Below are 17278 nucleotides of genomic sequence, written 5' to 3' on the forward strand. Positions count from 1 at the left end.
AGAGCTGAAAGAAAGAGTTGATAACAGAGTAGAAACAAGTTCCTTTATGCTTTAAAGGATACTTTAAAGGACACTTTGCTAAAGTTATCCAGGAGTTATACTATAGATATTCATGCTCTTTAAAATAACTTTGCTTGGTACTCAGCACAGATATATTTCATGATATAGTATACTTTTGAGGGAAACAGTAGTGTTACTATATAAAAACTAGTAAACTGTATAGAAACCATCATGCAATTTCATCTGAAAGACCTTTTTCATGAGATTTCTGCAGATTAATTACTGTTAATCCTTAAAGCACGACTACACATAGTTATGTGATGGTTTTCAACTAAAAACGAGAGTCTGGTGTTACAGCCTGTAAAGATTCACATGAATAAAATGTATAAATTCATAAATTTTATGTCACCTATTGCTAGCATACACTTTCTGACATACTCATCTATAAAAAAAAAGCAAACCTCTTGCTGTTTTAGAATGGCATATGTGTGTGTATGGGTATAATATACAGGAGACACCCACAGTATAGTGGATAAAGTGCTTGAGATGAAGCTGTACACTGTAATCTTTGCATACTCGGATCTTTGGCAGATAGCAGAATTTGTGCTGCTGGTTTTGAACTGTCTTTGTACACATCCCATTAGTAGGTTGCCAGTGTAAAGTCTGATTTCCCTCATCTTCTTGATGCACAACATCTTTGAAAGCAAAAATTTCATCAATTCTGCACTCTGACTGCCTTCTGCAAAATTTCATTCAGTACTGATGTTTACACTCTTATGGATTAAGAAAAAAATTGTCTCTTTGTTTTTTCTGTATCAGTTTTTTACAGAAGTCTGCATCCTTACAGCTGCTTTCTTCATTCCTCTCAGGCACAAAGATTTCTTTCATGATGAGAAGTAAAGTGTATCATGTTTTCAGTATGTAAGAAAGTTTCTAACATTAGATCTTAGGAATCTTTGTTAAGATTTTGGCAGCAGTCTATGAAATCAGACTGCCCAGCATTTATTTATGTACTTTCTTAGCAAAATAAGATAGAAATATTTTTTAGAAGAAAGATACAGCAGGAGGAAAATTTTACTAAGATGTCAAACTGAATTCAATATGTAATCTGCCATTTATTGAACAAGATATGTTAAAAGATAAAGTAATTACTAATTATTCAGCTGTCCTTCAAAAAGTCCTGGGCAGTATACAAGATATCAGCTGAAGGGGACAAAAATAAACCACCCACTTCCCACAAAAGAGGCTTGATCACTATTCCACTCTTTATGCTCTTGTCTCCAACAGAATGAAGTTGTCAGGCTCATAAGGCCTGGTGTTCTATTAATTAACATTCTCAGGTGTGCCTTGAACACCTTTCAGAAAAATACTGGATGTAGTTCCTACTGTGTCTTTCGTGTAGTTCTCCCTTCGCTCAGGTGACTGAGAACTTAAGGTTCTTCGATACAAAGAGTGGTCGTTGCTTTGTCAATTTAAATATGATTAATTGCAGTTGTTCCTCATTTCTGAGCTATACGTATCTGCTTGGGAAATACTGTGAAGGTTAGGAAGCTGTGATTTCTAGAGAATGAAGAGACTAAGGAACTTCAGCCACCTTCCATTTCTCGTTGGTTCTTTGGGTTGAGACTCCGTAAAAAGATCAGGACTTCTTACAGTGAGGAAGTAAAAATGTTCTAAAGGATCGTTCTAAAATAACTCCTGGTCTGAGAAAGAAATATATTTTGTTTGTTCAATTCATTTTTTATGTTTTTTTCAATCCATTTTTTCCCATATTTCTGTAATAGAGATCTGGGTATTCTATAAGACCTACGCATAAAAATTTTCAAAGCGTGTCAAAATTTTTCATTCCATGGAAGGAAAGGGGAGACTTAACAAGGCATCATGGGTGCTGTAGGAGTCTAAGTTGGTGCTCACATTATATACCAGTATAAGTGAGAAAATTATAATACCTTTTTTTTTGCTATCTGCATCAAAATACTTCAGTTTGCCCTTATTCCAGATAAAAGGAGATTGGAAGAAATGACAAGGAGATTTTAGTTAGTGGTGTAACTTGTAAGTGGTGATTAGCAAATTCAGTGCTTAATGATTTTTCTTCCTTCTTTGATGTTTTCCTGTGCATTTCTCCATCACTAGCTTCTGGTTTCTAATAGGAAATTACATTTGGTTCAGTGCAATTTTATCTCTCCTTAGCCCGGGCTGAATTGTAGTGAATTGTTGGCATTTCTTCCAAGATTTCACTTGGGTTTTAATATGAAAGCAGGGAACTCTTCTCTGGGAGACTGTTGCATGGTCCAATGGCTTATTTCATTATTTGTTGAACATACCAAGAATGTTTAGTGTTGTTCCAAATACCTGAGAGAGGCTTGGTCTCTGCTCCTCAGAGCTTTAAATCTCAGCTGGACAAGAAATGCAGTTTAGAAGTCAAGGCCAGGAACAAACAGGAATCTGCCTCTTGCAGGTTTGCTAATATATATTGTCTTTCATATTATTTTTGCAGCTAGGTAAATGCCAAAACGTCTTACACAGGGAATGTTGTGGGGTATTTGGACTAAGAAAGATTGGTAGTATGTACATAAAACTGAAAGATTCTTAAGGAACAATCTTGCCATAAATGATGAAGTAAATAGATGGACCTGATACAGCCTTTCCATCTGTAACTTCTAATTTTGGAGATGATCTGGGTTTGCACATCTAATAACATCTATTATTTCTTTAGTTTCCTTGATCTGCCATAGCAGGTACCTCCTTCTTCCTTATTTGTGTTGTAGTCTATCAGGAGAGCTAAACTTTGGTTTCATGAACCTGTCACATTTTGTTTGTTTCTTTTCACTGAAGTCATCACCAGGAGAGCAACCTAAATGTCAGCAGAAAGCTATACTTAAAAGATAGGTGGCATTTTTTTCTTACAGATGGACAAGTACAATTTCTTGACCTTCTGTGGAATCAAACCTTACCAGAAGCCTTAGCATTATGCAGTATTAAAAATAATATGAAAAGTAATTAGTGCTTGCCGCTAACTACGAAATGCTTGCAAGCAGCTCTCCTTTTAACTTTGTGAACCCCAGTTGGCAGTTGAGAGGGCATTTTAGATACCACATCCCTGATATTTTTCAGTGCCACTGAAGAGAAATACACACAACTGTAATAGCTGAAAACAAGTTAATGCACCTGCCTCTGAGGGGGGGCCTGAGAGATATTAATTTTACAGGCATTGAATTTCAGCCTTTTCTGCATTTGGCTAGTTCCATTTCTTTAGGAAAATGTGCAATGAAAAGCTCAAATCAGTGTTGTTGTCTTTGCATAGGGTGATAAGTTAACCTGCTTAGCAGAGTATTTGTTTCACATTTCTCATCTTTGAACAGATAATTGCCTCAATTATTTATATTAAAGTAACTTCTATGCACTTACAGTCCTTCTGAATATAAAAGTAGAGCTTCTTATGGAAGAATGGGCTATTAAAAGTATGTATATGTGAAATGAAAAAATAAGGGAAGGTTCTTTTATGTATATCCAAAAGCATTTACTGAAGGTGTGTGTCTGCATATTTAATACACCATGAGTGGCTCATTTTCTTCATTTTTTTTCCTTATCAAAACCACTGAGCACTGTTAATTTTCAAAGCAAAGGCTGCAAAATTAAGAAGTAGAGATACGGAGATAGGGCAGTGGAAAAATATAAAGTGATTAAAAAACATAGTTCTAACTAGAGTTGTTCAAATAAAAAAAAAAAATTAAAAAAACCAATTAGAAACAAAAGTCATAGAAAATGTGAACATATTGTGTTCCTTAAATAGCCAGATGTTCTTTCCTTCCTGAAGGCAGCCAGGGCTAGGAATAAAAGGTTTAAAACTATTGTTTTAAGTTAACTGTGAATTTTGAAAATCTGTTTTCACCCTTTAGCAAATAAAATTCTAATACAGCGACATAAGCAAAGTAATTTTCATCTTTGGGTGTTCGTATTTGTATGTTTTGCTATGTTGAAGTGTTAACCTTATCAGAATGACTTATTAGAAAACTAAAGCACTACATAGAATATTACAGTTTTGCATCGCATACTAAGAACCTGACAACTGTGCTTTGTCTCAAAGTTTATTGTATTTATTCTTAGTATTCTTGTAAAATAAGTTCACTTTCAGATATTTTAGCATGGTGAGTTACCCTATTCATTGAACAAGCTAGTTAAGAGCTTAATTCAGTGGAGACACCTTTTATCATAAGCCAGCAATTTAAAAAAAAAAAAGAAGAAAAAAAAAAGAATGTGCTTGGTTGATGGAAATTAATTTGTTGCTTATGCTAATAATGTTCAGGTTACTGCTGTTGATATTTTCTCAACATAGTATTTTAAGCTATTTGCTGACACTGAAGGTGGCTATATAATAATATAAAATTCTAGCGAAATCCATGAAGAAGCATACATGACATTTCAAAGAAGTCATATTAGTTCGTTGTGACTGAAATTACAGGTGCTGCCAGAAAACTTAAGCAATAAAATATGGTCATGATCACTCATATAACGATTAGTTGGAAAAATCTGCATTCTAGCTTTTAACACTACTCACTATCTGAGCAATGTGACAAGGAGAAAACACATTGCTGAAATTTTGAACTGAACTCTTTGTACATTTATTTTCAGCTGAATTTTCTTCTTAAGTAGCTGCCACCATCTCAGAGTTTTCTCCAAGCTGGTTTCATGTGCCTGAAAGGCTGTTGAGTTTCACTTTCTTCTTCTTCAGATAAATTCTTTTCTATACACTCATTAACTGAGGTGCTGCTGCAGAGCTGCAACTGTCCTTTGAACGCTGCCGTTATGTCAGTATTGTTGTTTTGCCGTTTGTGGCAGGAGAAAAGCAGGTTTGGGGTTGTTTTGTTTGTTTGTTAGCATTGTCTGTGCAATCTGGCATTAATTGCCTCTCTTTAATGACCAGATTGCAGCCAATCAGAAGTCGGGATCTGGCGCTGTTTGGGCACTAGCAGCTCATTAATTTGTACCTCCACACAGAGGTACCGCTGGGGTGCAGGTCCATTTCAGTGCAGGGGTACCAGCAAGGGGGAGGGGGACTCTGAACAAACATTTGCTGTTTGCTTTTTAGTTTTGATCATGAAGAATGTGACTGATATTTCAGAAGCAATAATACATTGGAGGGGTTAGATGCATGAGAAGTAAGTTATCAGGAAGCTGGGATAATGAATATCCCGATGCAGTATTGAGGTGGCAGTACAAGTCACCTATACAAAGTTGCCTTGACATGGGATATGACTGATAAAAGAAACAAGCTTTTCCAGAAAAGCTAGCTACCTATCTCTTTATCTGGGAGACAAGGACTTAGAAGAAAGAAAAAATAAATGCATTTACTTTCAGTGATTCACAGAAAACTTCTATTTGCCTTAATTTCTGTAAGTTTAAGATCTTGTATGTTTAATGCATGGTAGATAGATTTTTATGAAAAAAATGTGTCGCCATCTTCAACTCAACCTCTGGTTTTATAACCACATTCAGTTCCTGCAGGGAACTCAAGCATTTTGATGGTCTGGCATTCCCATTTGCAAATACGATAAGGTTAGGTGTATCTAAACACCTCACTTTAAATAAATCAACATACAGTTGATTTATTGATACAATTTTTTTTGTAACTGCATGCTAAGCTTTTTATTGTGGGCCTATATGACTTAAAATTGCATATATTTTACATGTAAAAGCCATGATACTAACTTGTTCTTTGTTCATGTTCTTAAAATCAGAAACTTGCATTTTCCAAGAAGATAGTCTATGCTTTGTTTTAAGAATTATTGATTTCAATTTTCAGTTATTGTTTGTCATTAATAGAATAAGGTATGACAGGCGGCTAAGAGTTTAATGATAAATTACTTAGAATAACCATGTTGCCATAGTACCACATAAAAATAGTAAGTGTACCATGAATTAAAAATCCGCTTCATTTTTGTAGATTTGTTTCAAAACCTTCATTCCCAGTGCACCTGTGCATTTTAAAATATAAAAAGGCTATGTGGTCAATACTCGTAGTACAATAACTTTCTCAGCTCTCTCAAAGTTCATTGCAATCTCCACTAATATATTAACCGTTTAATCGACCCACCATAAAATCCCCCACAACTTCAATGCATCCTGTATGTCACAAGCAATATTTTCAGGAAAAAAACTTGGAAAGTGGTTGATTAGTCATCTAGTCAAGACTTTTCAAATGAGAAAGCTTTCTAAGTCCTTCTCATTCCTCACTACCATACGTAACACAGTAGTCATCACTCAAGGAAGAAACTTGATCTCTTTAGATTGCCAGTGGTGATGCAGTTCCCAAGTGTTGCTCTCTCCTTAGTATTGTGGCACAGGCCAGCTTTGTGGTTAAGAACTCACAAATATTGTGTCCCTCTATGTTAAACAGCCATTACCTTTAAATTAATAGGAACATGGTGGGAAATAATACAGACTAAAGCCAAGTTTCCAGAACAGTGACACCTCTCATAGTTAAGAGAAAGCTGTGCCACAGGTAAGATGCAAAGGACTTGTCCCAGCTCTGTGTGGGGCCAAGCAAGATGGTGCTGTAGTCCACTGCTGGCAGTGAGAGCAGACCCCAGCAAGGTGACTTTGTTGTTCTCCTTGCCTCTCTTGGGTGGCCCAACAGGAAGGAGAGCCATCGGCCTTGAGGGCAGGGAGGAGTGGGTGCTGTGGCTGGGGATTTCTGGGCGGGTGGAGAGGTGCAGAGTCTTCCAGAGGTGATGGCTAAAGGTGAGTTAGGCACCATTGTTCCTACTTTTAGCTAACATTCAATAACAAGTAACATACGCATTTTTCAGTAAATAGACAGGGTAACTACTTGCTAATCAGTCATTGGGCCAATTAAAAACACAAATAAAAAAACAGTGTTTGCAATTTTAATAATCTCTGATGATCTCCTAATTATACTTTTTATCAAGGTGTCTTTTCGTATTAATCAGAAGGCATGAGATGTGGCAACATCACATTCAGGCCAGAGAGGCAATGGGGGAAAACTCGGAAGTAGTGAGGGAATCCTGTGCTGGTCAGCACTCCCGATAATATTCACTGGGAATTCATAAGCTCTGTCATGATAAGGGCAAGCACTTTAGAGAGGCAAGATGGAAGAGGAAGTTCTCTTTGGAAGCCAGAACTTTTAAACTGTTCCTTCTGTTTGAGCAAGTTGATATCCTCAGAGCAAAGTAAAATTGTACAATTCTGATTGTACTTGACGCTAACGCGAGAAGTTGAAGCACTTTAAGCTCTTAATTACTTTAGCTACCAATAAAACTGATTGCTTTTGAATTTCTCGGAGCTGTTTCTTTCAAATTATTCGTTTACTTCTGTTTAAAAAGTCATCTAAAGCTCCTGACCCTCTCCTTAAGAGTAATAATGTTACTTATAAAATTACACTAATAAAATGTATTTAACAGTGTTAGAGTGAGGTGATTATGGTTCTTATGTGCAACCTGACAATTCAATTAATCACTTCTCGTTTGCAAGGTAACTTATCAAAAAGAAGCACTTAGAGTACTCTAATTCTACCTAATCAGAAGTTCTCCATATCATAATTTATTTGACTAAAATTTTCAAAATACAAACTGTGTTATATAAAAATAGATTCATAACTTTTCAATAATGTATGAAAGATTAGCTACTGAATCATATCCAATCTATTATGATGGAATTTGAGTTCAGTCTCTTCTGATATGTGTAGATATACTGCTTGTATACCTACATATTTTGTAATAAATATTAATGTATTAATTGTAATCAAAGCTATTGAGTACATTTGTATTGGGAAGCACTTCTCTGAAAGAGCAAAGTACTTACCAAGATAGAACTGGGAATTGTACATTCTATCCTTTGCTGTAACTTTTTATGGAAAATTAGGTTTGGAGATGTTACGTCTTTGTCCTTTCTTTTTTTAAAGAGCAGTAGTAATCAAAATGGCTCTGCAGGATCATCACTGAAGTCCTAAGGAGTTGCTTGTCCCACAGCATCAAGACCTTAGCTTCTCTCTGTGTTTCAGAGGAAAAGACTTGGATGTGATATTCCTTTTGCTGTGGTGTGTGCATGGGGCTCTGTGAATGAGCTTTTTTCACTCCCCTGGGGACCTTTTTCAAGTGTTTTACGTAGCACATTACATGCAGAACATAAATTAATCTGTTTCTTTTCCACGTAGCAGAAATAACCAAATAGCACCTTAAAATGTTCTTGTTTTTCCCTGATATGTGAGATTTGTGTACAAGCATGTGTCTGGAGAAGACATAACGCTCTAAGTGTGGTTATAAGGGTTTTATAAGTATAAGCTTCAGATAACTGCATTACTCACATAGCCATCAGTGAGTTATGCAGGTTGTCCAAAACGAGTGCCAATAAAACCATAATGTGGGAGCTTTTCTGTACATAAAGATGTCATATTTTAAATCTCATAATTTGGAGCATTCCAGGGTTTAAAGCAAGGCTTGCTGTGTGTTCCTTTCAAAAGCCTGGAGCTTTCCTCCACAATGTTGTAAAACTCCTGTTCCAACCGTGCAGGGCTGCAAGATGCCAGAGCATAAATCTGTCATGGGGTAGGGCTGAACACTGTCAGATTTATACCTTACTATGTAGTTAATTTACTTCTTAAAACCAAGGGTTCAGCTGAAAACCAGGCAACTAAATTAAGAGGCAGATTTAAAAGGTACTTAAGCGATTCTGTTGGTGCAAGATGGGGATTTTACGCAGGTTATGAACTTGAACGTTGGCAGGTTGGAGTCTTTTTGTCTGGAATATAAATAAAAGCTGATTTGGTAGGATTTGATCTACCTGTTAAAACGCAATAGGCTGTAATACTATAATGAAAGAAAAAAAGGCTTCCCAAGTGGTTAGGACAAGAAGCCAAAAATACACAACTAGAAATTTCTTTCAGTCAAGTCACAGAAGCATTTTTAAATCTCATTTTTATTTTTTTCAGTTCTTCATCTCTTGTCATAGAATGCCCATGTGAGAGAAAGTACGTATGTATGAAGTTAAAAACAGACCATAACCCACAGTATTTAAAATATCTTCCTAGTGTCTGAAATTTCTAGTTGCCAGGGGAATGGAGAGTTGTCACATAACAAAACTGGAGATAATTTATTTCAGCTTGATCAGAGTTCAGGGGTTCCTTCCTTCCTTGACCCAGTTAACTGAATTTTCTTTCCTTTTCAGTTCTTTCTGGGAAATTTTGTTGTTTTAGAAAAAAAAAATTAAAAAAACCAACTCACTAATTTTCTTAAGAAACGACTAAATATGATAATTCTTCATCCTGTGATTGCATTGTAAATAACAAGTTCCACGATTGAGACCCTTAGCATCTTCTGAAAAATGTAAACAGGAAGCATTATTCCCAGTTTGAGGATTATGGTTTTCCTTTGCCAACACCAGTATTACTGCATGAATCTCCTAACTCCCGTGATTAAAGGAAGTTCTTTATTAGTTCTGTTCAGGGTACCCTTCATAGTGTGCTGCTTTCATACAGAGGGTTGACAGACACAGACTATCAGCCTGCGTTTTAACTAATATCTTGTTCTTGGCCTTGAACCACTTTTGAATTGGCAATAGCACATTATGTTGTTTAATGTCTCACTGGGGCTTTTTTTATCCTAATAAGTATTTAAGTCATGGGTTCATAGGTGGATGAAATACCATTTGTGCTCCAGCAGGTTGCTTGTTCTGCAGAAGGTATAATAAAGGAAGAGGAGAATTAGAGGGTGAAAGGAAAGTTTTGTTTGGAGAATGGCATTTGCTTTCGGTGCTCTGGAGTTTGGGGTGGGTTGATTCTTTAGTATGCAAAATATTGTGATATGTATCTTTAATGTTAAGCCATTGCTTATACTGTGTAAGTCTGGCCATGTAGAATGGAGACAGCTGCTTGAATATCTGACAAAAGAATAAAAAGAGGAAAGGTGAAATTCTCTCTCTAGGCTATTAGGTTATAGTTAGTAAGCACTTCATATTAATTATTAGCCACTAATAGAAAAACTGCTGCTTAACTGAACAAACTATATTCCTTATCCACATCTCAACTGCCATATTTCAGCTCTGTTTCCAGTCCAAATTTTTGCCATGTTTGTGTCATTATTGAAGAAAGAAGCATAGGCGATCTAGGAGGAAAAGGTAAACCTTTCCTGACCTCCCAGTCCTTACTGAATTTACAGTCACATGATCCTCCAACTTTCTTTAGAAATAAATGAAAGAGAAAATAATAGAACTTCAGTAAAAAAAAAAGAAGTGTAATACTTAGGCAGCACAAGAATTATGAAAGAATCCAATATTGCCTTGTCAGCTGAAGAGGGGGGGAAAGGAGCATATTAGCTCCTTAAAAATAATTGTTTAAAAAATAGAACAACATTGCATCGTTATTCTTGTCTTCTTTATATATATATTTGATTCAGTCTCCTCTTTAGTTTTGGTGTAAAATATTAGTAGTTTATGAAAAAAACATAAATGTTTGGCAGTATTTGTTTAATATATTAGAAAAAATTAGTTTTAAAAAGTCCCATTTGACACTAGTGAGATGATAATTTTGGTAAGCCTATTGCCACCTGGATGTGGAATTCACTGCTGCTGTTTTTGTTTTTTTCTCTGTTGCACTGAGGTTATCTAGTTTCAGATACAATCTATTAAGTGGAATATTTTTCAGTAGCTGAGGTTTTCCCACCTGTCTACCCTAAAACACCTGCAACATATGTTTGCATAACCCTGCAATGCTTTGTGGTTTGGGCCTTGAGAAATTCCCCTAGAGCTTTTTCCTTATAAACAGCTGAGCAATTCATTTCTCTAATGACGAGTGCTTTTCCCTTGGCGTTGAGGCAATAGCATGTTCACTAAAATAAGTCTCATTTTTCATCAGACATATCGAAAATCTTTTTTCATTCTTGTCTCTTATTCTGAACCTTCAGATTTAGTGCAGAATTTTATTTGGGTTTTCTCCTGTTAATAAAACTAAAAAGGGAGGAAAGAAAATACCTCAAGAAAGAAGAGCATTATAGAGATCCCTCCACTTGCACCTGCATGTGAACTTTTAAAAATACTGTGTATTCAGGTGGTGAAATGTTAGGTATGTTGTAGAACAGCCTGCCTGTGACTTCTGTCACACGCAAGTGTGCTTTGCTATATCCTGTCTGTTCTGTGGGTAATGTGACATGCTATGTTACCAGAGGCCAGGGAGAAAAAATGATTATAGCAAGGAATTTGAGCATATGGAGCATGATCCTTAGCTGGTGGGAATTGCTTTTCAGCAGTTTATGCAGGTTTAGGGAATCTCTGCTGCATTCAGTGCAGTTCTGACCACAGCAGCAGCCCATGGCCTAGGAAGAGTGCAGGTGTGGGTATAACTTATGTCCCTGGAGGAGGATAAAGGCAAATAGAAAGTTCCCAAGAATCTCCTGCCAGCCGTGGGAGTTGGAATGAGTCAAGTCTGGTGGTGGCTGAGAACAGAGACAGGAGGACAGGGAGTGGACTTCAGCAGGCAAATGAGCCAGAGGGAGGGCATCTTTTAGGCCAGGAAGGGCGCAGAGGCAGGAGTGCCTCAGAGATACCTGGAACATTTTAAGGCGTCTCTTTCTCATTTTGGGCTGTGGCTAGTACATTTTGAAGAGACGAAGTCCAAAATCACATCAATTTCTATGTGTGCTTCTACATCTGAATTTCATACATTGTCCTTTTAAAGCATAAATTGAGCATTTTCTACCAGTTGAAACTACAGTCACTAGATAGAAATTAGGATTAGAAGAATTATAAATCCAGCAAACTACTCCTATAAAATGGGTGTGGGGAAAAGGGGTTCTAGTATTGGCACAGACTTCTTTCTGATTTCTGCTCTCTCTTTCCTTAAAAGGAGAAAACCATATATGTGTTAATCTGTATAATACCCTTACACAATTTCTTAGGGGGATTCAACAAACTATTAATTTGAAGGATTGATTTCACTGTCAATTTAACATTAACCTTTTAAGAAAAAATATTTTATTGAGGTACTAGTAAAAATACTTACATAAATTGAAAAACTAAAGGAATAACTTTACTTGCTTAAGTAATGCAAATACAAATCAGATCATTCTAAATTGCACTCTGTAGGAAAAAACTGATTGCTGTGAATGTTTTAAACAATAGCTATGTTTTTTGTAAATAAATTTGTTTAGTCTTTAGTTCTAATATGTGGAATATAATACAGGGGACACATCAAATTGGATGCTTAGAGAGAGGAGTTAGTTTAAAATTCTTAAGCAAGAAACATTGTCATTGTGTAGGTTTTCCTTTCTGCTGCTTGTATTTAACTTACTGAAATGATTGAAAAGAATAGAAAATTTAAAGGACAATCACAGTGAAATAAAGGTCATAATCTTCATAAAATCATATTTTTTACTGTCTGAATTTCAGTTTTCAGAAGTATTTAAGATTTCTGTGGTGATATTTCATAGATACTTGTCTGCTAACATATATGTCTGGTTGGGGTTTTTTAAATACTGAAATTTTCCGAAAGGATTTCTCATTGGTGCTACAAAAGGAGTTGCAGCAGTAAACCTTGGTATTTACTGTCTTGCATTTCTAATGTTTTTTCAACAGCGTTTTTTCTGAGGGCTTTTTTTTTCACTGCATGTAATAGTACTTTAAACTGCTTCTTCCTTTGATATGGTTAAACCTCATAGGAATTTAAATAGGCCCCTATGAAAGTAATGCTTCTCATTCATATGTTTGAGTTCGTTATTCCTATTAATGGCTTTAAGTGCTTAGAAAGTAGATCAGCCTTTCCTGTCTTGAATTGCTTGTCATTTCTGCATAAATATGTTTCAGGATGCTGTTCTATATGATCTTTTCCTATTGTTTTTGCTGGTCTGGGGATTTTTAATTCAGAAGCAATGTGTAATCATCTTTTTATATTATTTATTGGGTAGTGGAAAAGAAAATTCATTGTTTTTGTTAACTTTCAATATATGCCAAGTTGTTGGAAGCTAATTGCAAATCTGGCTAGCACCTAGTAGTGTGTATTTTTCAAAGGGCTGTCTTATGACTTAGAAGTGCCCATTATTTTAACCATCTCTTATTCTTCCACCTAGTTTTAAATGGCCATCAAGACACGTAACGAAAGAAGTTAATTTATGGGAGAAAAGTTACACTGTTTGATTACTCAGATAGTAGTCGCAGAATCATCAGTTACCCTCATCACGTCAGTTTGGATTTGATTATCATAGAAATGTATTGAATTACCAAACTAGAGCAATAGTAACTAAAGCTGATTCATTGTTATTGCTGTCAGTTGATGAGGACTGACTTACAAACTATATGAATAGGTAGAGTTATGCAAACATTGTTTTTATAACAGGAGACAAAAAATGTAGAACGGCCATTACAATGTGGGTGGTAGGATGGATGAGGATTTTTTTAATGCTTGTCTAATAGCTTTCAGTTGTTTCATTTTTTAATGAACATTACAAATAGCATGTGTGTTTGAAATCTTTATTATGGTTCCAAAGAAAGAAAATGAGAAATTTCATACAAGATTAAGTCTATAACTGCAGGAAGCGATCTGGGAATTCCCACCCTTAAATATGCCCCCATAAATTATCCTGACCTTTGGTATCTACCACCTCTTTAAATCTTCTTCTCTCCTTTTGCGCACATGCAATATTTTGGTCTTTAAAAGGCAACTTCTGCATCCTCCTCCAAAAATATGGTTTTCAAGGAAAAAGGGTTATCTATATGTATGTAGATGAGAGGATAAGACAGTGGATACTCTAGTCGATAATAAAACCTGGAGAGGAAATAGACAGTGTGTGAAACTGTAACAGCTGAAGACTGACTCTGTCAAAAATATAATATACTGTCACCTGTAAGCAACTGTTTCAGAAAGGTCATTGCATAGTTCATTAAAACTATATTTACTACTAGCAGAATGTAAGAAGGCAGATCAGAATATATGGCAACAGCCTATGAATGATTAAACCATTAGAGCAAATCCTTGAAAAGTATTTAGATCTCTTTTATACAATATATCTGATCATTATGCAGAAACTTACCATTTTGTTTTCTCTTACACTAGAAATTATTTAAGCCATTTCTGATTTTTATATATATATTTTTTAAAGGGCCTCTCTGTACCTCTCTCATATTTTGTTTCCATCTGTATGCAAATTTTTTTACTTAAAAATATTACCTTGCATCTCCAAATAGTGTCCTTCAGCATGTATTCATTCAATCAAGATACTTTATGCATATACTGCAGTCTACACTTAATCAATGTTCAGAATTATTGAAGGCAGCGTGACTCCATGAAAGAGTTCCATTGTGTCAGAATGGGAGAATAGCAATGGTTTCAGTATTAATTATCTACATTTTGTTATAGGACAACAGTTCTTTATTCATAGCCTCAGTTTTGAGTAGGGTGAAATTTGGTGAGAAAATAAAGGCTCTGTGTGCCATCTAGTGGGAATATTCAGGTTGTCTCACTAAATTTAATTCTTCGCTTAACAGAGATACTGCTAGTGATGTATTGAGTTCAAAATGTTTGCTACAGTTTCTCTTTACTATTACTGTTTTCTTTAAAAACATATCACTTTAGCTTGGAGGTGGTAAAATTCTATATACCTGAGCTGCAGGAAGAAATCAGATCAGTATCTGTACTTGTCTAAAAATTATTGATTTAATTAGCAATGTTACCACTACAGTCAACAGCGTCATCGCTGTGTGGAAGAACACTAATTTTTTTTTTCTGTGAGCATGGAATGGACTTACTGGTAACCATTGGTATTATTTCAAGTATTTTAAGTCTTCACTTCAGTGTAACTGACATTACTGCCTTGAGAAACCAAGATCCTGGGAAAAGAAAATGTCTTTAAGTTTCTAGTACTCATTAATAAACATATTTCATGCCTCTGCTTTAAATCTCCCTGAAAGTTGCATTGAAGTATTTTTTTATTTTTTAGCGAAATCCAAGACCAGTGACTCATCAGTTCCAACAAAATTTAGATTATTACAAAGCACGTGGAGCAGACTTGATGAACAAAACACGGTAAGCTATTTCTAAATATGTGTTCACTGAACTAAGACCTTACATAAACAAAATGTTTCAGCAGTCACATTTATCCCAAACAGGAATTATATAAGCAGTATTAGAAGCACATGCGTTTATTTCATGACATTTATTTTGAATCTGTCCCTTGCCTATTACTGAGTGAAAAAATTCAGGTTTTACAGATAGTGTTGCAGTCGCTCACTGGCATTTTTTTTAAGGCTAAGGACGTTCACACACAATGACGTGTGCAGTAAAAGCAGGGGGTAAAACGTTGCCAATGTGAGTTCTGTAGCTGAACTGGTTCCGATAGCACGTCTGATCGCAATCTGGAGTATCCACGTACCAGAAGCTAAGTTAAGTTGAATTAATGTAGATCCAGCTTGAAGTAATATTTACAAAACTTTTCCTCCCTTCTTTTAGAAATGGTTTGTATCAATAATGCTAAAATTCCTTGTCAAGATCATATCATCTGGGTGGCCACAAGGTGGGTGCCAATTGCTGATGGCTGGTGGCTGCAGGGCAAGCCAGCACAAGACCTAATGCTTCAACTGAAACTGCTGTTACAGGCAGTTTCTTGGATTGCATGTGGCCCCACTCATATCCTATGCCTGCTGATACATGGGAACCTTCTGGCTTTTGGATCTTTGCACCTCTGTCACATTCTATTTAATGCACTACATTAAAAGCCAGCTAAAATTAAAATGGAGTAGATCGAAAAGCTTTTAAAAATGGGCAAAGGAGCAGAAATTAAAGCTGAGTAGAGTGACTGCAAAAGCATCTTTTTCTTTTAAATCAGGGTTTAAAGTTGGGGACAAGTGTCAAAAATTACTGCATTCTATTGCATTTTCATATTTTACATACTTACTCTTTTGAAAAATTCTCTCAAAAGTTGCTTAAACTGGAAGAATAAGTTGTTTGAAGATTCAAAAAGAAATGTTTCAAGGATTTTGAAAAAATAAGTAAATCATAAAGCCTAAACAAGAATGACACCTGTTGGAAACCTAAATTCTAAGAAAAAAATTAAGTCAGTTAAATCTATGTAGAAATACAAGTTAACTGTACACATATACACAGAATTCCCACCAAAGGAGATGTGAAGTTATTGATAAATCAGAATTCCAAGTCACAGAATATTCTGAGTTGGAAGGGACCCAACACAAGGATCATCAAGTCCAACTGTTAAGTGATTGGCCCCTAAGGGGATCAAAACTGTGACCTTGGTGTTATTAGCACCATACTTTAAGCAACTGAGCTAATCTCAGAGTTAAATTGTTTAGAATAGTTCAGACAGAATAATAGCTGGGATAAATTTATCTCAAAACAGGAACATTTAGAGTAGGTCAAATGTGGCAAATCTGTTTAATACTGGACTAAAGAGCCAACTGGAAGATGTAAAACTAGGAAATGTTTCTGCAGTGAGCAGAGATGGATTAAATCAACTACCAAGTCTTTTTCATCTTCAATTCCACAGGCTCAACGGTATGTTTAAAATATCTTGGTAAATCTCTAATATATATTGCTTATTTTATCACATATAAAACTTTTTAATTGGTCATATTCATATATTTATCTCTCATCTCTCATAATGATTACTTGCTGAAAAGAGAAATGCCTTTGAATAAGGCTTCCTTAAAACAAAGCATTTCCATCTTAGCAGAAAACTGCAGAGATTGAATCATCTTCCTACTGCTAGTTTAAAAATACACCATTCACAGTCAAGGTCAATGATGCTTATTGTGATGAAACAAAATTGTTTGCTTCATAGATGGAATTCACGTCTCCTTGATACTCGTATTTTTAAACTGATGCCTTACTTTTAAATGCATCTGCTGATAACTCTACAACATAATCAATCAGTATTTTTCTTGTAATTGTTGTGCATGTCTGGTTCATTTAGATGGCTAAAATGTAGATATTGATCCATGTTTAATGGCTGTAATCATCCTTTGCGTTAATATATCAGACATTTAGATGTAAGAAGTAGGCACATTATTCTTATTTTCCAGAACTTTGTCTCAGTTTATTGTAACTTCTCCAGAGATGTGACCCCTCACTGTTCTTTTTCTGAAGCTGTGATTCAGAGAAATTGCACAGATTTTGCTTTACAATATATTTAATAAAACCACCTCTTGAGAAGGTGGTTTAGATAGCATCATTATTTAATTTTCATGTATTTGTATGTGTTCTGAGCTGATCATTAGCAGTGTCAGTTCATGGCACAACCAAATCACACCACAGGTATTAGGAGCT

The 17278-nt window shown here is 35.5% G+C and overlaps 1 protein-coding gene across 4 annotated transcripts in view; it reads left to right on the forward strand.

Annotated features, from left to right (window-relative positions):
- Positions 1-17278, forward strand: part of TBC1D5 (TBC1 domain family member 5) — a 316083-nt gene that overhangs the window by 243596 nt on the left and 55209 nt on the right. For all 4 annotated transcript variants that reach the window (XM_032684071.1, XM_032684094.1, XM_032684087.1 and 1 more), the window contains one exon: positions 14940-15025. In XM_032684071.1, the coding sequence (XP_032539962.1) occupies positions 14940-15025 (86 nt within the window). The remainder of the gene's footprint in view (positions 1-14939; positions 15026-17278) is intronic.

The sequence above is a fragment of the Chiroxiphia lanceolata genome, chromosome 1, assembly GCF_009829145.1.
Source record: "Chiroxiphia lanceolata isolate bChiLan1 chromosome 1, bChiLan1.pri, whole genome shotgun sequence".
Taxonomy (NCBI): domain Eukaryota; kingdom Metazoa; phylum Chordata; class Aves; order Passeriformes; family Pipridae; genus Chiroxiphia; species Chiroxiphia lanceolata.